Here is a 25882-nt window from a genome sequence, read left to right on the forward strand (position 1 = left end):
TCATTGAGTAAACTGACGACCCTGACTAAATGACATTTTATAGATATTTCACATTATATTCAATGCATAACAATAGCAGTACAGAACAACTGACAAACTGTACAATTAACCCAAATAGTGAACGCAGTAACTGCAGAATGTTTGTGTAAAACGAGTGATTTGGATGAATTTTGAGCAGATTATTTGATTTCCTGTGAATAAGGCATCAGAGATGAGTTTTAATTTGTTCCTGTTATTTTTAGGAACTTTATTATACAATTTTTGTCTGTATTGTTATTATTATTATTATTATTATTTAAAAAAATGTTTTTTTTAATTGACAAACATGTCTAATGCAGGACGAGGCTGTTTAGCAGAGGAGAGGGTCTGTTAATATAGTTTATGTTCAGGTCTTCACCGTGCATTTATCCTGTTTATATCTTAAATAATAATCCACACTTTGAAAATAACAATATCATTTAGTTTTCTTCACAGAAATTAATGAAATGCTGAGATTTAGGCCAACTGTCATGTTCTGGCTGTGCCAGTCTCTTGTTATTATTTACTTTTGTGATTTTGGATTTGGTGTCTTTTATATTATTCCGGTGTTTCCTGTTTTATTTTGGTAATTCACTCCTCCTGTGTCTTGTCTGGTTTTACTTCCCTCCTTTGTTTGTTTTCCCGCCTTTTGTTGATTGTCTGCCCCGCCCTGATTTGTTTCACCTGTGTGTAATCATGTCTTGTATTTAAGCCTGTGTGTTCCTCTGTCCTTGTCGGTTCGTTTGTCTCCCCAGCCCCGTCTACCTTGTCCTCCGTGTTCCTTGTTTCCTCCTGCTCTGGTCCTACTGTTCCTCCTGCCCGTGTTTCTCGTATCTTCTGTCGTGTAGTGAGTTTACCAAGTTGACCCAATCACAGAGTAACAGGCAGGACAGGTAGTTTTTAAATAAAAGCGAGCTTTAATAAAGCTGAAAAATCCAAAACCACAAAACAGGGAGGGGAACAAAGTACAAAGAAACCACAAAGTACAAATGAAAACACACCAAAAAAACAAACTGAGAACAACACGAAACTACAAACCAGAAGATACGAGAAACACGGGCAGGAGGAACAGTAGGACCAGAGCAGGAGGAAACAAGGAACACGGTAGACGGGGCTGAGGAGACAAACGAACCGACAAGGACAGAGGGGAACACACAGGCTTAAATACAAGACATGATTACACACAGGTGAAACAAATCAGGGCGGGGCAGACAATCAACAAAAGGCGGGAAAACAAACAAAGGAGGGAAGTAAAACCAGACAAGACACAGGAGGAGTGAATTACCAAAATAAAACAGGAAACACCGGAATAATATAAAAGACACCAAATCCAAAATCACAAAAGTAAATAATAACAAGAGACTGGCACAGCCAGAACATGACACCAACTGCACATACAAAAAAGCGTTGTCTCACACCCCTAAAATCAAGAACATGAACCCTGGTGGGGGTCGTGACCTCCAGGTTGGGAACCAGTGCAGTAGAATATACCACATTGTTACTGTTAAACTAAACTAACTGTGTATGAAGAAGGTAAAAGAGCCTATAACCTCCTCAGTCAGCTACAACATTAAAATGCATCTAAAGCATTATAATAATCTAACAATAAAAAATCTATGATATAACTCTCTCTCAGAGGGGTCATTGTTCATAAACTCCTGTTTAGTAACAGCAATTAAACATCACCTGATAAAGCAGCAGGTGGCACCAGAGTTCGCTCTTTTATAATTATGAATTAGTGAGTTATGAAATGCTGACTGGTTGCTATTAGAAAAGTTATCTAGCTGTGAATCTACCTCAATTTACTTAAATTTACTTGTTTGTTTTGTCTATTAGAGCCATTCGCACATTTATATTTGAAAATATCTTTCTTATCCATAACTGTCAACAGAAACTGAACCAGTTTCTTTTACAACAAGAAGAAGAAAGCACTACTAACTTTTTACCATATTTATTCTTGATTTAAAAAAAAAGCCAGTTTTCTCATTTCCAAAAATGCCAGTTATTAACACTTTCATGGTTTAATAACATTTTTAACGTTGTAAAAAGGTTGTTGTTGACTAACTCTGTAGGCTCCCCACAGCAGAGCAGACTGTCTGCTGCAGAATGACAGCAACACAATGCAAAAAGCAGACTGTCTGCTGCAGAATGACAGCAGCACAATGCAAAAAGCATACTGTCTGCTGCAGAATGACATGCAACACAATTCAAAAAGCAGACTGTCTGCTGCAGAATGACATGCAACACAATTCAAAAAGCATACTGTCTGCTGCAGAATGACAGCAACACAATGCATAAAAAACAACAAAACATTTCACTTTTCACAAACTACTTAGAAACCATACAACAGTCTGTGTAAACATGAACACATGGGTCAAAACACGTTTTCTTAACTGTTTTCTCCTCAGTCTTCCATGCACAGTGTCCTAGAAGCTGGAGCCTGCTGCAGGCAGCATCCTCACCGCCTCTCCCCGCTCCGCCTGAGGGCAGTAGCGGCGTGTGTGAGCTCGGTCTCCGGTGGCTGCACAGATAGGACAGGTGTAGCTCCAGAGGATTGGGCAGCACACCTTCCCGTCGTCTGATTTCAGCCGGTGTGACCGGTACACCCGTGGAGACTCTCCGTTCTGCTTGCAGAAGCGACAGCAGTCTGAGGAAGTCCCGTTGCAGCTGGTGTCCGAGAGGCTGCTGGTTGAGCTGGTCTCCACGGAGCTCCTGCTGCTGCTGGTTGAGCTGGTCTCCACGGAGATCCTGCTGCTGCTGGTCTGCCGCCGAGAAGAGGTCTGGATGTGGCTCCAGGTGGCTGCTTCTCTCTTGGGACTCTCCTCGCGGTTGTCGCTCAGCCTCTGCAGCAGTCTGCCCAGCTCCATGTAGTCGTGCCACATGTCGAAGCCCTGCACCTTCTGTCTTTGCATTGTTGTCATTTTTTGTTGAAGAAGTTTGTGCGTGTGTTTTGTTGGAGCGTCTCATATTTGTAGACGTCTTGAAATGGCTTTAAATGGCTTTAAATGGCTTTAAATTGCAACAATGTGTGGATCATCTATAGGCTGAGGACAGATCGAGGACAGGTGTCTGGAGACAGAAAAAAAAAAACACATGTTGTGCAGTTTGGAGTGTTTTCTTTCATCTCAGAAAGTCTGGTCCTGAGGCTTTATTATTAAAATTATGACATGCAACCCAATACAATTAAGGAAATGAACAAGACAAATAGGTATTCTTTGAAATAAAAACGTTTTATGGACTCTTATTTTAGTAAGTAGTTAGTAAGGTAGTTTTGCAGATATAGTGCACCTGTTGTGCTGAAGTGCTGAAAGGTCAGACAGAGTTTATGCACTATTTGACTCTGATTGTCAGCAATCATCTAGTCACTTGCAAAAAAAAAAGAAGCCTGATCTTATCCTTCAAACACAACTGCGCACACACACGCACACACACGCGCACACAAACAAACACGCACACACACACACACACACACACACACACACACACACTTCACTTAAATGGCATCGTCAGATGAGAGATATTGTATTTAGGAACGTGTATATCTTAAAGTATGCAGAAATAAAAATTATTATTATTAATAATAATAATAAATTATGTATTTATTTATCTATTATATTTATTATACTTATTATTATTATTATTATTATCATTATCAATAATAATAATAATAATAATAATAATAATAATAATAGCATATTATAATGTCATGTATGGAAATTTTAATGAAAATTATTTGACTAATATTTTTCTGATGATTTTGTGTGCCGATATTACCTTTTCTTTTTTAGGCTTTGCTATTTTATCATCTCCCTGTCCTATATCCTATATATATCCCTTTACTATGAAAATGTTGTAGTAATTGTTTTCAAGAATATGGATGATTATGATCATGTGAAAAAGGAGAAGATGATATGATTATTATTATTATTATTATTATTATTATTATTATCATTATTATTATCATTATTATTATTATTATTATTATTATTATTATTATATTATTAGTATTTTATTGGGGCATTATTTTCCTTACTTTTTTCCTGTTTAGCCTGTGTTTTTACGTTGCTATTTCATCACATCTCTATTATCTGTCTGTTATGAATGGTTGTAAATTGTTTTCAAGATTAGCCTATATGATGATGATGATAATGAAAAATATTATGATGATAATATTGATTATTATAATTCTTGTACATGTCTGTCTGGTTGTGCTGCATGTGAGCATCTCTCCTATGATGTGTGTGTTGCTGCTGAATGTGTTCATGTGAGCACCTGTCATATATTATGTGTTGTTAATTGAGCAACTGCACAGACGAGCCACTACTCCATTTGATGACCTCTGGCGCCAGAGAGTGTGTCTGCACTTCAAACAAAGTATCATTGTTAAAGGTTTATGCACCTTTCACATGAACACCTGGCCTGCTTGTTAGTGGGCTACAACTGAGGGGCCGACAGATGCATCCCTATACTCCTTGAAGTTGGTCCTTGTTAGTGATGTGTCGGTTCTTCTTGGTGAGAGGATTCAAGTGGTTCACTAAAAAGAGCCTAAATTCCCATCACTAGTCCTTTTTGAATGCTTTGAGGCTGCAGCTACGCAGAAGCGTGACGTAGGCGGGGCGGAGTGTCAATAAGTGCGGAGGAATTGTTGCGCATGCGCAGTAGCAGACCCGGCGACGGCTGTTCAGACGGTGGCCTAGCGAGTAATAATAACAATAAACAGGGGATTACAGAGCCAGATCTGACAGGTCAGTTCACAATAACACACCTTATACATGCATTTAGGAGTCTGTGTATGATAACGCTTTGTTATCAGAAGCTACTTTAATTCGTAGTGTCGAGAAAACGTGGAAAAACATTGTCGCATTACATACCAGAGCTAACGTTAGCTTAGCATCTGTTAGCTTAGCCACTGTTAGCATGCTAGCTATGACATTAGCTAGCTGACACAAGTGTAGTCCTTTTCCCTCGTTCGTTTTATATAGTTTTACACTTTGCTGATGTGTGGATCGACAAGAGGAAGCAGCATATTCTTATTGGATATGTTTGGTAGCTTATTAATCACGCAGTGTCAAGACACATAAAGCTAACATAAGCTAACCAGCTAGCTGGCTAAGTATCCTTAGATGCCCTAATTGGTTGAAGTGCTTGCTGTGATGATTGTGGCAGTCCTATTTAGCTATGTAAACGATAGTTGACTAACGTAAGATAGTTTTATTAGTGTTTGTTTTGGTAATCCTTTATTGAAACATGCAGAAAACTGGTGCCCTACTTACTGTTAACTCTAATATACTTTGGCTAAAGATACATACATACATGCATTGTTATACAATTGATAGATAGATAGATAGATATAGTAGATAGATAGATACAGTAGATAGATAGATACAGTAGATAGATAGATAGATAGATACAGTAGATAGATAGATAGATAGATACAGTAGATAGATAGATGGATAGATAGATACAGTGGATAGATAGATACAGTGGATAGATAGATACAGTGGATAGATAGATACAGTAGATAGATGGATAGATAGATACAGTAGATAGATAGATACAGTAGATAGATAGATAGATAGATACAGTAGATAGATAGATACAGTAGATAGATAGATAGATAGATAGATACAGTAGATAGATAGATACAGTAGATAGATAGATAGATAGATAGATAGATACAGTAGATAGATAGATAGATAGATAGATAGATAGATAGATAGATACAGTAGATAGATAGATAGATAGATACATTAGATAGATAGATACAGTAGATAGATAGATAGATAGATACAGTAGATAGATAGATACAGTAGATAGATAGATAGATAGATAGATAGATAGATAGATAGATAGATGCAGTAGATAGATAGATACAGTAGATAGATAGATAGATAGATAGATGCAGTAGATAGATAGATAGATGGATAGATACAGTAGATAGATAGATGCAGTAGATAGATAGATAGATGGATAGATACAGTAGATAGATAGATACAGTAGATAGATAGATAGATAGATAGATAGATAGATAGATGCAGTAGATAGATAGATACAGTAGATAGATAGATGCAGTAGATAGATAGATAGATAGATAGATAGATAGATAGATAGATAGATAGATAGATAGATAGATAGATAGATGGATAGATATAGTAGATAGATGGATGGATAGATATAGATAGATAGATACAGTAGATAGATAGATAGATAGATATAGTAGATAGATAGATACAGTAGATAGATAGATACAGTAGATAGATGGATGCAGTAGATAGATAGATAGATAGATAGATAGATAGATAGATAGATAGATAGATAGATGGATAGATACAGTAGATAGATAGATAGATAGATAGATATAGTAGATAGATGGATGGATAGATATAGATAGATAGATACAGTAGATAGATAGATATAGTAGATAGATAGATAGATAGATATAGTAGATAGATAGATAGATAGATAGATAGATAGATAGATAGATAGATAGATATAGTAGATAGATAGATAGATAGTAACTTTATTGATCCCGAGGGAAATTCAAGTTTCCAGCATCACAGTTCCATAGTGCAAAACATGTTAGTAAAAAGGCAGCAAAAAAGTTAGTAGTGCAAAGTACAAAAAAATATACCAGATATAAAAATACAAGGAGATGAAGAAAACTGTTAAAACTGAATATAGTGCAGGGTAACAGCTGTGATACACCACAATTGAAAAAAGTGAATATAGTGCAGAAGAGACTGTTACAAATTAGTATAGTGCATTATTATCTGTCCTGCAGATGATGGTGTAAAATAGGATTTTGACTAATACAAGATAGTTTTATTAGTGTTTGTTTTGGTAATCCTTTATTGACACATGCAGAAAACTGGTTCCCTAATTACTGTTAACTCTAATATACTTTGGCTAAAGATACATACATACATGCATTGTTAATATATAAAATATATCTTATACTGTATATGTTCTTATTGTATATGTTCTTAATATGCCTTGTACGATGTATTTCTTATATATGTACATTCATACTTCCTGAAATGTAAATGTTCTTAATATGCCTTCAAGATGTTTATTGTCACGCCGGTTATACAGGTATAATCGTGTGAAATGCTTTTTGCTGGGAAGCTCCATTAAAATAATAAGATATATTACAATTATAAAAGGAAATACTTTGTACAAGGCATATTAAGAACATATACAGGCATATTAAGAACATATACATTAAGAACATATACAGTATAAGATATATTTTATTATGATTATTGTACAAAGTATTTCCTTTTATAATTGTAATATAACTTATTTTAAGCTTCCCAGCAAAAAGCATTTCACACGATTGTACCTGTATAACCGGCGTGACAATAAACATCTGGAATCTTCAATCTTGAATTGTTATACTATTGGTGGGGTAAAATAGGATTTTGTATCTATTAGTACAATATTTAGTTCCAGATTTGGGAAGTTAAAAAGATTTTCTCCAACCTTATCTTAAGTCTGTCTACATAACATATATTTCTGCATCTCTCTCTAGGCTGCACAATGAGTCAGGGTAAGGACAATGCACGACTCAAGAGCTACAAGAACAAGTCCCTCAACACAGATGAGATGAGAAGAAGGAGGGAAGAGGAAGGCCTACAGCTTCGCAAACAGAAGAAGGATGAACAGGTGAGCAAAGTGTGGAGGAAGTCATTTAGACCTCCTCAGCAGAGGAAGAGTTACTACCTCCACATATTGTGGAGGTAGAATCGTTCTCCTGGTAGATTGAACGTAAATAACCTAATTTATGTCCTTCCAGTGTTGCTAATGTCAGGGAGTAAACTTGAACCCATGTTGTGTTCCTATCAATGTAATGGTGAAGAATAAATATACTTAGAAATACTAAAATAATTGATTTAAATATTATTCTATCGTAGCTCTTTAAGAGGAGGAATGTTGCCACAGTGGAGGATGATGGCCTCCCAGAGGACGATGGTATGGCCGATAGCGGCTACCTGGAGTCCCAGGCTAACAACATGGACCCACTCACGGTAAGAAGAGAAACGAAAATAATCCTGCTGTCCATCTACATGCGATAACGTCATTTACTACACGTATGATGTCGTATGACAGCATTTCGTCTGTGTGTTATCAAATAACCATCTCTTTTGCTGTACAGGGTGGGGTGATCTCAGAAGACATGAGTCAAATGATCTTCTCCAGTACTCCTGAGCAGCAGCTAATAGGCACTCAGCGCTTTAGGAAGCTCCTTTCTAAAGGTAAGGGTGCCATAGTTCCTCATGGATACTTGATTTTTTACTGATACTTCTTGTCTCACTGATACTTCTTGTCTCTGCACTATCCCCTTTGCTGCTGTACACTGCAAATTTCCCCACTGTGGGACTAATATAGGAATATCTTATCTTTTCTTATTTTTACGAGAGCTGGATGACAATTTAATGCCATGAACATGGGGAATAATACATTGTTTTATGCAAACATTATATAAACAGTAAATCAGTTACACAGGCTAGTTTTCTTCCATAAAACTAGTAATATTCAATTTGACTATGAAAGGAACCGTTTATCATGCAATTTTGAATACTTGAGTGTGTTTTAATCTATTGATGTCAAGATAATGTTATAAGTATTGCTATATTCATTTTTGTCATATTGTCCACCTCTACTCTATGTCTTACGCAGAACCCAACCCACCCATCGATGAAGTCATTGCCACTTCAGGGGTGGTGGAGCGCTTCGTTGAGTTCCTGAAGAGGAGAGAAAACTGCACATTGCAGGTATGTTTCCTCATTATGTCTTAGTAATGATGCAGGTGTGCACAGAGAAGCTTGGATTACAACACACACAGAGTTAGCTTCATACTCAGGTATTACTCTACCATATCTTTACATTGCAAATAGTTGTGTGCTGCTACTATATTGATGCTCTGAATCCTGTATAGAGAACCTTTAAATCTAACCTGAGTGATCAATATGTAATACATATTATATATTTTGACTTTTGTTTCAGTTTGAGGCTGCATGGGTGTTGACCAATATTGCATCGGGCACATCCCATCAGACTCGGGTGGTAATCCAGGCAGGAGCTGTGCCCATTTTCATAGAGATGCTCAGCTCGGATTTTGAAGATGTACAGGAACAGGTAAGGAGGATTCAGACGTACCGATGTTTTTTCTTGCCATCACTTCCCACACTTAAACTTCTCTTGTTATGTTTCTCCATCGTAACTTACTGATGTAAATAATATATATTTATTTAACCTGCCTGGTTGGATAAAACATAATCCTGTCATTGAATATTGTACATTTCAATGTTGTTTATAGACTGACGTGAATGATTTCTTTGCCCCTCAGGCAGTGTGGGCCTTGGGAAACATAGCAGGAGACAGTACAGAATGCAGAGACTTTGTCATAGACTGTAACATTCTGCCTTCCCTGGTGCAGTAAGTAGCAACTCAATGACAACGTCTTCCTCATATAACTAGTTATTACACTATAAAATACAGAGTAACTTTCCTGCATTCTCAGTAAAATATGCTCCTTTTGCAGGTTATTGGCCAAACAGAATCGTCTAACGATGATGAGGAATGCAGTGTGGGCGCTCTCAAACCTGTGCAGAGGAAAGAACCCACCTCCAGACTTCACTAAGGTAATTTGCCAAGATAAACATATCACTATGGCAACAGCACACCTCTCACATTGCTAAAGTACATCATATCTCACTTTTCAAGGTCACAAGCTGTATGAAGTCGCTTATATCTAAACTGGAAAAGTCCCGTTGAACTTAACACCCACATGTTCCCCTAACCCTCCCACCTCATCTCTTTTTTTTCCCAGGTGTCCCCGTGTCTCAGTGTGCTGTCTTGGCTGCTGTTCGTCAATGACACAGACATCCTGGCTGATGCATGCTGGGCGCTCTCCTACCTGTCTGATGGCCCCAATGACAAAATCCAGGCTGTTATTGACTCAGGAGTCTGTCGCAGGCTGGTGGAGTTACTGATGTAAGGCTTTAAACACATACTGTATACTTTACAATTCTAAAAGATTACACAACTTAGATGTTAATTTTTTGGAGAAGAGCAATGTTCTCACTCAGTCACCACTACATTTGGGTGTGACAATCCAGATGTGGGTGTGTTGTGAATGTTCCCGGACGGTATTTGAGTCTGACTAATGCATTACCAGCTGTGACAAACTGTAAAAGTCAGGATAAGAAACACTATACAGTATTTCCATGTGACAAAGAACCATAAACGCACCGTTAAGTTGCTGCAGCAGAAAATAAAGTTTAACATTTCTACCATCCTGAGGGCAAAACAACATCTGATCATACATTATAATTGTGCTTTGTTCCAGGCACTCTGATTATAAGGTGGTATCTCCTGCACTGCGAGCTGTTGGGAACATAGTTACTGGAGATGATCTGCAGACACAGGTACACACACATCAAGTTATGCTACTTTTGGGGAAGGTAATTGAATACCTTTAGATCAATATTTCTTACTTTGTGTGTGTAATTTGTGGTTGCCTAGGTGATTTTGAACTGCTCAGCGCTGCAGTCCCTACTTCACCTCCTGAGTAGCCCCAAGGAGTCCATCAAGAAGGAAGCCTGCTGGACGATCTCCAACATCACCGCAGGGAACCGAGCACAAATACAGGTGTGTGTGTGTGGCGTCCCACAGAATAACTTGGAAAGTTGACATGAGCGTTCCCGTCATCTAATCAAGTCTTTTCCCCTCTTATTAGATGGTGATAGATGCGGGCCTGCTGCCTCCTCTTATCACTATCCTGCAGGTAGCAGAGTTTCGCACAAGGAAGGAGGCCGCCTGGGCCATTACCAACGCCACCTCAGGGGGCTCCGCAGAGCAAATTAGGTAAGACCACTGATGCAGTTTAACATACAGTGTACAACCAGTGTGGACACCAGTATATCCAAAGTCTCACAGACACTGAATTGTGGCTTGTTCCTTTCAAACGGATGACATTTTAAGAGCTAGTGACCACAGATCAGTAATAATACAGTGTTAGCGTTTGGCTCTTCCAATCAGAATGAATGCACATAAGAGTATGGAGTAGTCTGTTGCATCTTATATAGGGCATTATTTGATAATTTCAAAGTGGCTTTAAGGCTTTAAACTTTGTACTTTAAAACTGAAGACAAACTGAATAGAAATAGAGAAAATCTCAAAGCTACATACACCCTGCTTTGCAAAATGATAGGGGAAAATGTGAACTAGACAATAGGAAATGAGCTAATGCTTTTAATTACACTAGTATTAATCTTTTAAGGCAGTAGGGAGACTTTCCTTCAGCTGCTATATCATAGTGGTGTCGAATTATCTTTTGGTGCAGTATGTGTTGTTTACTAAAATTGTGTCCATTGTTGAGCCAAAGACAGTTATTTGCTTTGTAATTGTGCTAAATGCTCAGTAATAAAAGTTTGATTCTTTATCTGTGTGTGTGTGTGTTGCCCCCTGCAGGCACCTTGTGGATCTCGGCTGCATAAAACCTCTGTGTGACCTGCTCACACTCATGGACTCCAAAATAGTTCAGGTGGCTCTAAATGGCCTGGAGAACATCCTGCGACTGGGAGAACTGGAGGCCAAGAGGGGAGGAGGCATCAACCCTTACTGTGCACTCATTGAAGAGGCCTATGGTGAGTGTACATGCACACACGATTAATACGATTGCATTCATGCTGCCTACATTTAAGCAATTCTAAATTGAACCACTTGATTCAAATATTCGTCTGCTCAGGAAGGAAAAATGTCAGTTGAGTCTATAGTAAACAAACCAAAGATGCATGGTTTTACAACTTTATGACATTGATGACCAGTTTGTTGTTTTCATTTACACTGGAAGAAGAAGAACTTATTAGAAATAACTAATCAGAAACATACTTTTAGATGGAAATCTAGCAAAAATGTATGCGATGATGGACCTTGTTAACTTTTCTGAAGGCTTTGAAGCCATATGAAGTCCAGCTTTTCCCTGAATTAATTGCACATTTTATACAGCTTAAATAACAATTGTTTCCGTCATTAATTATTTTTTTCAATAAAACTGAATAATCCTTAATTCTAGAAAAAAAATACTTATTATGGTTCCCCAGAGGCCAAGGTTACATCACTAGTCCAAAACCCAAAGATGTTCTGTTTCTAGTGATATCAAACCAGAGAAAACCAGTATATCCTCACATTTGAGATGCTGGAAACGGAAGTTAGACAGTTAAACCTGATCAATGAGCTGTTTATTAATTATTTCAATTGCCGGCTCTACCTCCCTTCTTCTCAGGTCTGGACAAGCTGGAGTTCCTGCAGGGCCACGAGAACCAGGAAATCTACCAGAAAGCCTTCGACCTGATCGAGCGCTACTTCAACACTGAAGACGAGGACCCGTCTCTGGCTCCGGCCGTCGATCTGCAGCAGCAGCAGTTCCTCTTCCAGCAGTGCGAGGCCCCGATGGAAGGCTTTCAGCTATAATGCTAAATCCTCCCACCTCCATGTGCTCCACCTTCATCCTCACATCTGCTCATTTCTCTCACTCTCTGCCCACTGCCATGATCAAGGGTTACGACAAACCCTCGGCTCCCCTCCTCCTCCTCCTCCTCCTCCTCCTCCTTCCCCTTCCCTCCTCATCGTCAGAGAGATTGATTTAATCATCATCATGATTATTAAAAATGTAAACATTTACAGGAGCACGTGTGTGTGCGCGTACGTCCAACGTGGGTCAAGTTCTGCAGTCTTGTCAGCCAGTTTGTGAAGGTTTCACTCATCATTCTGTCGTGCGCCGAGCTCACCTCCGCGCCTGAAGCCCCACCCCGGGGTCTCCTGCTAGCAGATTGTCCCTGTAACACCACCGTCGTACTTTTTTTGGATTTCCTCCGCCCATCCCAAATGAAAAGCACTTCTTGGATTGGCGACCCCCATCTCTGATGAAGTGGGAGTTTGTAGGACTGCACTGCTTGTCTGATTGAAGCATTAATGACTCACAAGACAGACAGACATGGACGTGATTTTCACCCCCCCTCCTGTCCACGCACACACACACACACACACACACACATAGAGAAGAATGATCTAACCTAAACACTGGACTGACCATGAGACGTTGACCACATGTTTGACTGTGGTCTTTGGACTGAACTGCCCACACTGGGGCCACGTGGCCAGTCCCAACCCAAGGACTCAACTGACCTCTACTAAAGGCACTTAAACAACTCAAAAACGGAGGTTGAATTCTCGCCTCCTCTCTCCGGCCATCGGATACCACAGATGGACAAATTAGGAACTTGACTGTGTCGCTGAAGGGTGGAGCTTGTCAGTGACAAACCAGGCTGCTTGCGTTCCCTCCTGGATCTCATATCATGCATTCCTTTATCCAGTAACGGGACTTCCCACCTGCACAGGCTTCATCCTGAAGAGTTTAGACTGCCTCTGGTGTGATGTGAATAACCCCATGGAACCATGGGAATTGGAGTCTTCCCTCGCACTGAGACAATTGGACAGACTTGGACGAGACAAAAACAGACTATTTAACCCTGGAATCTGTCCAGCAGCAGACCAGCGGGAATTTTTCTTATCTTATACCATAGTTTCATTTCATTTGCTGCACTTTAGTTCAGGACCGATGCCTGCTCTTCGAGAATATACCGTAGGCTTTACTTTAACTATTTAATTGGTTGATGACTCGGCTCTTCCCTCCTCAGGAAGCAAGGTGTAAAGAGGTGTGGTCTGAATCCTCCTCGGCCCCTTTCTGGTTTGAAAAGGATTACAATGTACGTCACTGTTTACCCTGCCCACAAAGGGACTCAAGCAGATTGTGGACTGAAACTGTTAGCACACTAATTACAATCAGTAGATGATGCTGCCTCAGCAAAGCTAGAAGAACTGTATTGTGACAAAGTAAATCAGACTCTTGGAAAATTGTCCATTTAGCTGTGAGCAGCCTAAATGTCTTTCCAACACATGTTCAGGTAGTACTTCACAATTTGACCATCGAAACATGTATCAGCTATTGGGTCTGAAGTTGGTCCATTTTATAAAAAACAATGTTTTTTAGTTGGGGTTAGCATCTGCCATGTTGCTGACGGTGCCATAATCTTTATTCTCCAGGAATCCTTCCAGATAATTTCAACAAAAATCCAGATTAAAAACTTGAAAATTACTGGTGATCACCTTAGTTAGCAAAACTGAATGTTTGTTTACCAAGTCCTCTTAACATTGCTTACTTTTATCAAAAATCTCTGCAAGAGATGACCAGCTCTACATGTTAATTACTGTTTGTTGTATTGAGTTTGTGCAACTGTCCCCTGTTATGCCATTTGCATAAAAGCTGTTTCATGAACCACAGTGTAAGTGAATCAGTTTCATTGTAGTTTGTGTACAGGGGGAATCTTTTTTGGGAAGCATTTTCTTTGATCAAATCGCTGCCATACAGCTAAAGAAATATAGTTCCTCTGTGCATTCATTATTAATTAATCAATCTGCAGAGTATTTTCTCAATTAATTGTCTAGTCTATAAATAATGAAAAATAACTGATTTAGACCTTTTGGGTTTAGAGTTGCACTGGAAAACCAGATCAGGTCATTAAATCAGAGGAATTGTCAAGGAGCAATACTTTATTGATTTGATGTTTTTTTGGTGTTCACTATATACAAACAGATGTAACATCAGTCATGAACAAACCTGCTTAATTACACAAGTATCAGGACAAAACAAACCATTGTGCAGATGGATCTTGCCTGATCCATTTTCCTTTAAGAAAACTGAAGACCATTTGAAACCCTTCAGGGCTGAACTGTCTTCACAAGGCGGACTGTTGCCTCTGAGGCAAATTTAAAAAACAGAAATACCTACTGTATTTATGTTGGAGAGCCTTAGAGGTGTGTTGAAAGGTTACTAGAAGCATTTATTGGATAGAAAACTTCATCGGTGCGTCAACTAATTTCTTGTCTGAAAATCATTATTTTGCTGTGTAGTAAATGTCAAGAATTAGTTATAAACTCCTAAAACCTCGATCACAGTACTAGATTAAGTTTCCTCAAAAACAGGTGCCAGTTTATAACCTCTGTATTCACTGACAAGATAAAACCTTACATTGGCTTTCAAAAATTACTAACTGATCCATCGATGTGTGTTAAAGTCAATCTCCAAGTTGCAGAACTATTAAGTACCGACTGCTCTGTTGGTCGCTCGCTAGGATGGGAGTGGAGGGCTCTGAAGTTGTGACACATACAGCAAGAAGGGGGACACCATTGGCCCAGTATTGGGGGGGAAACTGATTGTGCCGGGACTAATTGTCTTCCATCACTGAGCCTTCGCAGACAGAGCAACAGCTGCTTCCTTCTCCCTCTGTAGTTCCTCCCTCCATCTGGCTTTCTTCTCCATGTTTTGACCCGTCAGGGACTCGTGCCTGCCTGCAGCCTGCGACAACATGAGATATTATGGATAAGATCTTAAACAAATGTCTGATGTTCCACATGATATTTGCCCTGAAATACGTAGGAAACGACGCTAACGTTTCAATTTTTTTTGTGTAGAACAAGATGGTTAAAGGGTAACTTTGGTACGTTTCAACCTGGATCCTATTTTCCCATGTTTTTGTTTCTTACTGACAAAACTATTTCGGAAATTGGTCCAGTATTGAGGGAGAACGCTGCAGACGGCAGCTTCACACAGGCTGCAGTGTGGTGCTAATGGGGCAAGCTGGCACTGTCATTTACATCCATTAAAAGTGCTTGAAAAGGCTCTGATTGTTATTATAAATGTCTGACATTATGGAAAGAGTCTCGCTCAAGGAGAAGTCTCTTTCTGAAATCTTTCGTGTTGCTGGAAGACAACAGTGGAATAGTGGAATACATCCAGAGTTTCCTTGAGCGGGACACAATAACGAACCGACCGGATCAAGCAAAAGGTAGGAAAACATTTTATTTCTCTGTAGGGTCCTTTTCCAATAATGTTGTTGACACTTATAATAACAATCTGAGCCTGTCAGTAAGCACTTTCAGTAGACGTAATGTTACAGTAACGCTACTCACTTGCCCTCGCAGCTGCCAGTTACAGCATCCTCCCTCAATACTGGACCAGTTTCAGAAATTGTTAGTTATTAGTCACTTTAAACACAAAAAATGGGAAAAGAGGGTCCAGGTTGAAAAATACAGAGGTTACCCTTTAATGCAGAGACAAAAACTGCTCTTTCACATTGTTGTAAACCATTCAACTAAGAGTTCCCCCCTGAAAAACAATGCATGCAAACACAATGCGGTCATCTGTTGTCACTCACCCGTTTGCCCATGATCACCGTTATCAGACAGGCCACTATTGTGGTTGCCATCATCACGTAGCAGGCTTTCACTCTGATTTTGTTTCTGGCAGCATCAATCATCTCAAACCTGTGGCACAGACAGGTGCACAAACAAACGTCAGTATAGCCGGATGTTTGAATACTTAAAACAATATTCTAATCAAAAAACAATGTAAATGTGACGTGCATGTTCCTTCATACGATGGCAACAGTCACCACCAGCTATTCATGCTTCTCCCAGTCTTTTGTGTCAACATTAATTATGGCATAATTGTAAAAAAAATGTGGTTCCTTGTGAGTGCAGGAGGTGGGAGGTCTGCAGTTTGTATACGTGACAATCGGGTCTTTTATCACTGCAGCAGATCAGATATGATCTCCACCCTGATTTCAGGAACAACAGTAATTACCTCCAGCCAAAAGCAGACGCCTTGTTTGAACTGCAGCTATCTTGGAACATCGTCTACCCCCAGCAGCACCGCCGCTCATCCAGTTAGCCAGCTCTGTTCTTGTGATGTATCGTAACTAAATCACGCAAATAGGCCAATCAGACGCGAGCGTGCTGGGAGGCCTGGTATAAACAGGAAGAGGCTACTTACGACACAAGCTCTGGTATCTGGTCGGCTGTCTTAAAGCGTCCCGACCAGACCAGGCACTTCTTGTCCAGATCTGAGGGTCTGTAGCCTGGGAGTCTGAACCCGGCACGAGGTGCTGCTGCTGCTGCTGTATGAAAGAAAGAAAGCACACGTTGGAAAGAACAAACAGAGAGAGTTTAAGTCCACAAACCAACAGCTTGAAGAAAAAAAGTTCAGTTTCACAAGCCCCAGTTGTTAGCTCCATCACCCTAGATTGTAACCCCGCTTCCTGTGTCCAGCGTCCCTCTGGGTCTTAAAGAAAACTTTCACACACTTTCAACGGCAACAAGTGACCCGTGATGTACAAAATCCTCTGGCAATCATCTCTCTGTCTTGTTCTGAGAAATACAACTTTCTTAAATAGTTACAGCTCATCCCAAATGAAAAGCACTTCTGTGTGTTCCTTCTCTGACACTCACTGCTTGTCTGATTGAAGCATTAATGACTCACACGACAGAGAAATCATGGACGGGACTTTTATATGATCCTATTCTTATATGATCCAAAACTCTACCTGGTGCTGGGGCTGCAGGTGGAGGCTCTGCTTTGACCTCCTGTGGTTTATTGCACATCCCTCTGTGGCTCCATGTTTCAGTGACCTGTCTGCACCTCTGACCTGATGAGATATTTAAAAAAAAAAGAAAAAAAGAAACATGAGTGAATTGGAGGAAAGAATAGGCTAAACATATTATTTATAATATAGGTTAAGCTGCTGAGTATTTTCTAAAACAATCATTTGATTTATAAAATGTCAGAAAATTGAGAAGAATGCCCTGAAGTTGTTTGTTTTGTTCAAGAAACAGTCCATATATTGTTATCATATAAGACAAATACGCAGAAATAAGCAGCAAATGATCACAACTGAACTGGCTGGAGCTGTGAATATTTATAATTTTTGTTTCTAAAATTACTTTAAAATCAACAAACAATTGCTGGTTAATTTTCTGTTCTAATCATTTCAGCTCTAATTATAACAAATAACAAAAAAAGGCTTTCTTAACTCTAAGGCAAGAGCTTGGTGCACCTTTTCCCACACCTTATATTGTCCTCTTTTGGCTTATGTGTATTAACTTATTGTTTTGATACCACTGGTTACGGGATTTAGTTTTCTCATTATTTGTTCTTTATGTTTTGTTCTTTTATTGTTGTTTTTATTTTGTCTGTATTTCATTGTATCTGTGCAAGCACTTTGAAACTATGTTTAGAAAGGTGCTATACAAATAAAGATTATTATTATTATTATTATATTAAGTATTCTGAGAAACTGGAAGAGCAATTCTCAGCCAATGATTCTGCCTCAGTCTGGAAAGGGCTGAGACAGATCACAAACTATAAGCCCAAACCGTCCCACTCCACGAATGACCTCCGACTGGCAAATGAGCTGAATGAGTTTTACTGCAGATTCGACAGACGAAGTGACAGTCCTGACTGCATCTCCTCTCCTCCCCCCCCGCCATCAGCCATCAGCAGCCAACACCAGCACCCCCCAGCTTTCTCCACAAGCACCCAGCCTGTGCACACCCCTCCCCCCCCTTCACACCTCTGTCCATCCAGGAGGGGGAAGTCAACAGGCTCTTCAAAGGACAAAACCCCCGCAAAGCAGCCGGCCCAGACTCTGTCTCACCTGCAACCCTCAAACACTGTGCAGACCAGTTGTCTGATTCTGATTATAACAATAACTCATGCAAAAGATATCACAACAACTCATTTTTGCATTAAATCACCAACAAGATACCTCATAACATATGAATCACAAGGACACACTTTCATAATAAGACGTGGAAGTGTGTCAGGATAGGTTAAGCTGCTGAGTATTTTCTCAAATAATCATTTGATCTATAAAATGTCAGAAAATTGAGAAGAATGTCCATCTCAATTTCCTAAAGTGACTTCCTGAAGTTGCTTGTTTTGTCCAACAGAGAGTCCAAAAACCAATGAGATTCAATTTACTACCACATAAAACAAATAAGCAGCAAATAAGCACAACTGAACTGGCTGGAGCTGTGAATATTTATCATTTTTGCATGAATTATTGTTATGATTAGAGCTGAAATGATTAGAGCAGAAAATTAATCAGCAACTGTTTGTTGATTTTAAAGTCATTTTAGAAACAAAAATGATAAATATTCACAGCTCCAGCCTGTTCAGTTGTGCTTATTTGCTGCTTATTTGTCTTATGTGATAGTAAACTGACTCTCATTGGGTTTTGGACTGTTTCTTGGATAAAACAAACAACTTCAGGAAGTCACTTTAGGAAATTGAGATGGGCATTCTTCTCAATTTTCTGACATTTCATAGATCAAATGATTATTTGAGAAAATACTCAGCTGCTTCAAGCTTGGCCTGTGCCCTGCCTTTTTAGTGAACAATTCGTTTGTTGATTTTAAAGTAATTTTAGAAACTAAAATATCACAACAAACTATGTTTTGCATTAAAGCATTAACAAGATACCTCATAACATGTGAATCATAAGGACACACTTTCATAATAAGACTGGAGGTGTGTCAGGATAACAAACCCTAGAAATATCATATAATAATAAAACTAAAGTTTGGTAGGTCAAAGTATTTTAGTGAGGCTTTTTTTTATGGGAGGATTAAACCTGAACAGGAACTAAACATTTCACAACACAGGTACTATAACCAAACGATCACCTTTCATAGCCAGATCACTGGAATTATGACATTCAAAGAACACGTGGTAAAACATATATCTATTTAACTAGCTCGCTACACAAAGGCAGCTGCTAAATGTAAGATTAGCTTTAGTTTAGTTACAAATACCAAGTGGGAGTGGCTGGTTATGTATCAAAAACAACACAGATATTACAGTTAAAGATACGAACCTATGAAGTTTCCGATGGAAAGGCGAGATCTGACGAAATTCATGTTGTTTTATGTTGAGTATAAGAAGTACAACGTGTCTCTGAAGCCATTAAAGTGCGTCGTAACAACCTGAACCCAGTCAGCTTCTCTTCAGCTGCTGAAAGTCAACTCAGCATCAACAACCCAACAAAGACCCCGTCACATAAGAGCCTCTGCTGTATGCCTGATCAAAAACAACAATACAGGTCTTTCAAGTCTGTTGTCCCCTCTCCAGTGGCTCCCTGTGGACCTGTTTCTTTTGTTTACATTTTCACATTTATTTGTCATTGTTGTAGGTTTATGGTATGAGCATTAGGCTTACACATATTGAGGGGAAAAAAATAAATCTGAGATTTTGAGAATAAAGTCGTAATATTACGAGAATAAAGTCAGAAGTTTACAAGAAAAAAAGTCGTAGTATTATGAGAATAAAGTCATAATATTATAAATTAGTAATTTTACGTGTTATTTTCTTTTTTTCTACTAAACTTCTGACTTTTTTCTCGTAAAGTTATGACTTTATTCTTGTAATATTACGACTTTTTTCTCGTAAAGTTATGACTTTATTCTCATAATATTACGACTTTTTTCTCGTAAAGTTATGACTTTATTCTCATAATATTTCGACTTTTTTTCTCGTAAAGTTATGACTTTATTCTCGTAATATTATGACTTTTTTCTCGTAAAGTTATGACTTTATTCTCGTAATATTACATATTTTTTATCGTAATGTTATGACTATATACTCGTAATATTACGACTTTTTTTCCCATAAAGTTATGACTTTATTCTTGTAATATTACGACTTTTTTTCCCATAAAGTTATGACTTTATTCTTGTAATATTCCGACTTTATACTGTAAATCTCAGATGTTTTTTCCCTCAATGTGGCCCTAATACTCCGTCATACATTTGCACTTTGTCCCTCACTGCATTAGACTTATATACTATATACTTAGACTATAAACTGTGTTACCTTCATCACAATGATCAAATGTTTTGTGGCTCCAGACAGATTATTATTTATTTTATTTTTTTTGCCTAAAATGACTCTTTTGATAGTAAAGGTTGCTGACCCCTGACCCCTGGGTTAGGGGGTACAAATCGACGGGAAACCAACTTTTAACACAACACCAGAGCATTTCATCACAAGTTATGTAACTGTTATATATATGTTATTATTTAGATGGTGTGTTTATTTAAATAGAGACATTGTCTTTTAAGATATACCGCAATAAAAAAATGTATTTACTTATTTATTTTATTTGCACATATATAAAACCAACCCTCAACCCCAGGAGAAAAAAAAACAATAACAAAAAAGAAAGAAAGATCTAAACTCACATAATTTAAAAAAAATACAGCAAAAGTTAAACAACAACAAGAAGTACACAAAATGTGCAGAAAAAAAAAAACAGTGGAAAACAATCCAATAAAAACAATGAAATACATGTAACAAAAACAGTACAGAAAATATATCTAAACATAGGAAATATAATATAATGTGGCTATATATATTGAGGTAGATGGGTTTTCATTCAGGCGCTGTCTAGAACAGCCCAGAGAGGACCCCTTCAGTCCATCATGGCGGCGCCTTGTGGGACTCTAAACTGTGAGGACTACTCAATGTTTCAGGTAATTTAACCTCTAATTAAACCACCTGTGTTAACCTGTCAAGACATGTTAATGATCCTTATCATAACCTCCTAAAAGGTTGACACGTGGTGTTGTTTATTTCCTGTGAGAGCTGCTTAAAGAGGTTCACTCTGTGTGTTTGCTCTGGAAGAGTTCAAGGAGCCAGACTGGATCCAGCAGGACAGAAAGCAGACAGACAGACAGACAGACAGCAGGTTTAAAAGTCACCCTGCAGCTGTCTCTGGTTCTAGATGAGCATACCCGGCCAGCATGTGATGCCTAATCCTGTTAAAGTTGTTTATTTATCTTCATCATGCCTCAAACTTGCAGCTAAACTGGACTACTTTTATTACAAGATGAAGCTAAAAGTGGTGTCTAACATTGTGAATACCAAAGGATCAGCATACTTTCACCTCATCTGGCTTCCAACTCCACAACTCTTGCTATTAGGAGTCACAAGTAGGCAATTACTTTATGCAAGGATGTGAAAAAAATAGTTAAGATGATGTAATGTTTTGCCCTAATTGCGTCATCATGCCTCAAATTTGCAGCTAAACTGGCCTACTTTTATTTCAAGATGAAGCTCAAAGTGGTATCTAATATTGTGAATACCAGGGGTCACAAGTAGGCAATTAATGCAAGAAAAAACAGTTAATGTGATCAATGTTTTGCACAGGCCAGCAGGACAGAAAACAGACAGACAGCTGGTTTAAAAGTTATGCTGCAGCTGCCTCTGGTTCCTGATGAACATACCAGGCCAGCATGTGATGCATAAACCTGTTGAAGTGGTTTATTTGTCTTCATCGTGCCTCAAACTTGCAGCTAAACTGGCCTATTTTTATTACAAGATGAAGCTAATAGTGGTGTCTAATATTGTGACTACATAGGGATCAGCATACTTTCACCTCATCAGGCTTCCAACTCCACAACTCTTGCTATTAGGGGTCACAAGTAGGCAATTACTTTATGCAAGGTGGTGAAAGAAATCGCAAACTTGCAGCTAAACTGGCCTTTTTTTATTTCAAGATGTAAAAGCAAAAAGCTAAAAGTGGTGTCTAACATTGTGACTACCAAGGGATCAGCATACTATCACTTCTTCTGGCTTCCAACTCCACAACTAGGCAATTAATGGGAGAAAAAAATAGTTAATGTGATCAATGTTTTGCCCAAATTTCTGGGCACACGCCAGCAGGAGAGAAAACAGACAGACAGACAGCAGGTTTAAAAGTCACCCTGCAGCTGTCTCTGGTTCCTGATGAACATACCCGGTCAGCATGTGATGCCTAATCCTGTTAAAGTTATTTATTTGTCTTCATCATGCCTCAAACTTGCAGCTAAACTGGCCTACTTTTATTTCATGTAAAAGCAAAAAGCTAAGATTGGTGTCTAATATTGTGAATACCAAGGGAACCAAGTGAATACCAAGGGGAAAACACACAAAACATCTATTTGTGCACACGCTTTGCATATAACATCTCTGCACAGCTCACAGTCAGCTGAAGCTTCCACTGTTTGGTGTTAATTCCCCTCTAGAGGTGTTGACAGAAAAACAATCCCTTAAAACTCACTTGATTGAGAAAAAGTCATCAGTTCCAATTTTGATACTCAATTTCAAGGGAACTGTACACAAATATGAAGAGTAGGGCTGACGATCCATTAAACTGTTTAATCGCATGATTTTCCATGTTTAATCGCACATTTTTTGTGCTGTTCTGTTCAAAATGTACCTTAAAGGGAGATCTGTCAAGTATTTAATACTCTTATCAACATGGGAGTGGACAAGTGTGCTTACTTTATCTAAATGTATGTATATATTTATTATTAGAAATTAATTAACAACACAAAACAATGACAAATGTTGTCCAGAAACCCTCACAGGTACTGCATTTAGCATAAACAAATATGCTCAAATCATAACATGGCAAACTGCAGCCCAACAGGCAACAACAGCTGTCAGTGTGTCAGTGTGCTGACTTGACTATGACTTGCCCCAAAACTGCATGTGATTATCATAAAGTGGGCATGTCTGTAAAGGGGAGACTCGTGGGCACCCATAGAACCCATTTTCATTCACATATCTTGAGGTCAGAGGTCAAAGGACCCCTTTGAAAATGGCTATGACAGTTTTTCGCCAAAATTTAGCACAAGTTTGGAGCGTTATTTAACCTCCTTCGCGACAAGCTAATATGACATGGTTGGTACCAATGTACCAAATAGTTTCATATGATACCAGGATCTTTACTCCAGCTTCAAAACTGAGCTCACTACAACCTCCGAAAGATCGATTGCGTTAAAGAAATTGGTGCCGTTAAAACTAATTTGCATTAACGCGTTATTACTTTGACATCCCTAATTGTGGAGACATGCTTGGTTTAGCTATTGGCCATATTTAGTTTATTTTTGTGACCTTCAAATCATTGCTTTGATAGTTTTAGTTGAACTGCAGCTGCTGACTGTCTCTTTGCCCCACTGTGTGTTTCTCAGGAGGTGCTGAAGGTGATGCGCACCATAGATGACCGCATCGTCCATGCCCTGAACACTGCCGTGCCCACAATCTCCTTCTCAGGCAAAGTGGACGCCACACAAACATGCAAACAACTCTATGAATCTGTGAGTGACTAAAATAACGTGTCTGTTTCCAAAGTTGCCTCCCAGCTTTTTTCATATCCTACTGTAGCTGTTCCACTAATAATCTCATGCGTTCCACAGATGATGGAGGCCCATCTGACCAGAGACAAAGCTATCAAGTCCTGTATCGCCCAAACATCTGAGGAGGTGGCGCAACTGCGTGAAGAGAGAGCAAAAGACAGCGAAAACCTGGCACTCATCAAACAGCTCAGAAAGGAACAGACCAAAGTAGGTCTGGTTTCTAACTAGGGATGCACTGATCTGACTTTTTCAGTCACGATGTCAAAACGTAATTTTCCTTCCTTGTCTCCAGTTAAAGCTTATGCAATCAGAGCTGAATGTTGAGGAGGTTGTCAATGATAGAAGTCTGAAGGTAGGCTCACTATTATTAGTAAAGTCCTATATACTCACACATAAATGCTCTGTCATTGTCTTATATGTGACTTATTGCTCTGTTCAGGTTTTCAGTGAAAGGTGCAGAATCCACTACACGCCTCCGAAGGTGAAGTGAAGCTCCGTCTGACGATGAGCGACGCTGCTTCACTTCGAGGTTCGAATCCAGACTGGAGCTGAAACTGTGACCTGCTGCTGAGTCTTGACTGCAAGGCTGCAGACCACCCTGACCTCTTCTCCAACCCACTTATATTCCATTGTGATTGTCGCATTGCATTATCACAGCTGTAAAACCGTCATCCGTGTGCTTCTTTGATGAGAAACATTGTACAAAACAAGTTTTTTTTTTAAAAAGACAATGAAATGTTTTCAAATTGTGTTTTTGTTTATAAATCATTTTTGAAAATATCACCTCCAAAAAATGGGATTAAGAACCTGCGCTAATCTTACAGTGTTTAGAGAAGTCTAAGCCATATGACCATTACATTGGAAGTTTCATTAAGTTGCATTTTGCAGCAGCATTTATTGGCCATATTGGCCCAACAGGTCTCATAGTCCTACATACAGATAAGGGTCTGTCTCATCAGATTTAAATTAATCTATTTTTTTCTGTCCGACAAACCAACATGTTGCCCAAAGAGTTAATCCAGTGTCCACTGACAAACTCTGCAATTTGTCCTCTGTTCTTGATTTCTAGTTAAAACCTGCAGAAGGCAGAATATTTTTAAGCATTATGTAATTCAAGTGTTCTGAGAGATAACTACACTTCTGCACCTCCTCAAAAATCTAGCCCGTGACGGGAGACTTTGACCAATCACAGGTCATTTCATTGAGAGAGCGTTCCTATTGACTGTGCTCTGGCCATGTGAGCGGTGCTTGGTATTTCCTCGACTGATCTCAACACGGCTGACAAATCACAAACTTTCTCATTTTACAGCTAAACAGTACACTACAAGATGTTTCTGAAAACATTTGAGGTGAGAAATAGGCATTACAGTAACAGAATATTGATTCATATTTGATCAGCGCTGCCTAGTTTGACTGTTTGATCGGAGTTTGCGACTGATTGACAGCTGCTCAGAGACGGCAGGCTCCAGCTCGGCTCTGATTGGTTGTTTTCCTCCAGTCTGTGAAATCTTGCGGATGCTATTAGGAGCACCAGAGGACACCGGAGGACACAGAGGCACATGATTTTTTTTTAAGATTACCCGTCTCATGCACTACAGTCAGGATATATTGATAATTTTATAAAAACAACTTTTTTAAATTATATTTGCTCCATTTCTACCCACTGCTGCTTTAATGCAGTTTTAAAGAAAGTTTTCCTTCTTTTTTTTTACAATAAATTAAATTTTACTATTTTTGTTTACTGATTTAAAACACTCACTACTGTATTCTGTAAAGCCGAAAA

General features: G+C 38.9%; 4 protein-coding genes across 5 annotated transcripts; 2 read left to right on the forward strand and 2 right to left on the reverse strand.

Annotated features, from left to right (window-relative positions):
* Positions 1–1953: 1953 nt before the first annotated feature.
* nanos2 (nanos homolog 2) lies at positions 1954–3393 on the reverse strand. The gene has a single exon (XM_074621555.1). The coding sequence runs from the start codon at positions 2937–2939 to the stop codon at positions 2445–2447; it is 495 nt and encodes a 164-aa protein (XP_074477656.1). The 5' UTR covers positions 2940–3393; the 3' UTR covers positions 1954–2444.
* Positions 3394–4605: 1212 nt separating this feature from the next.
* Positions 4606–14619, forward strand: kpna1 (karyopherin alpha 1 (importin alpha 5)). The gene is made up of 14 exons (XM_074621241.1): positions 4606–4763; positions 7550–7683; positions 7932–8045; positions 8174–8273; positions 8698–8792; positions 9025–9156; positions 9368–9456; positions 9563–9662; positions 9851–10014; positions 10370–10448; positions 10546–10671; positions 10760–10887; positions 11494–11669; positions 12308–14619. The coding sequence occupies exons 1-14, from the start codon at positions 4670–4672 to the stop codon at positions 12493–12495; spliced, it is 1719 nt and encodes a 572-aa protein (XP_074477342.1). The 5' UTR covers positions 4606–4669; the 3' UTR covers positions 12496–14619.
* Positions 14617–19976, reverse strand: fam162a (family with sequence similarity 162 member A). Of its 2 annotated transcripts, none has more exons than XM_074621242.1 (5): positions 19797–19974; positions 17466–17567; positions 16916–17036; positions 16299–16407; positions 14617–15439 (listed from the first exon to the last, which is right to left on the reverse strand). In XM_074621242.1, the coding sequence occupies exons 1-5, from the start codon at positions 19837–19839 to the stop codon at positions 15323–15325; spliced, it is 492 nt and encodes a 163-aa protein (XP_074477343.1). In that variant the 5' UTR covers positions 19840–19974; the 3' UTR covers positions 14617–15322. The 2 variants fall into 2 exon arrangements, with proteins under 2 accessions (XP_074477343.1, XP_074477344.1); XM_074621243.1 differs by having other exon boundaries at positions 15070–15439; positions 16916–17033; positions 19797–19976.
* A 1345-nt stretch (positions 19977–21321) lies between these two features.
* mix23 (mitochondrial matrix import factor 23) lies at positions 21322–24847 on the forward strand. The gene is made up of 5 exons (XM_074622077.1): positions 21322–21450; positions 23935–24060; positions 24160–24306; positions 24392–24451; positions 24539–24847. Exons 1-5 carry the CDS (start codon positions 21400–21402, stop codon positions 24587–24589), a joined length of 435 nt encoding a protein of 144 aa, XP_074478178.1. The 5' UTR covers positions 21322–21399; the 3' UTR covers positions 24590–24847.
* The last annotated feature ends 1035 nt before the right edge of the window (positions 24848–25882 follow it).

The sequence above is a fragment of the Sebastes fasciatus genome, chromosome 21 (genome assembly GCF_043250625.1).
Source record: "Sebastes fasciatus isolate fSebFas1 chromosome 21, fSebFas1.pri, whole genome shotgun sequence".
Classification (NCBI taxonomy): domain Eukaryota; kingdom Metazoa; phylum Chordata; class Actinopteri; order Perciformes; family Sebastidae; genus Sebastes; species Sebastes fasciatus.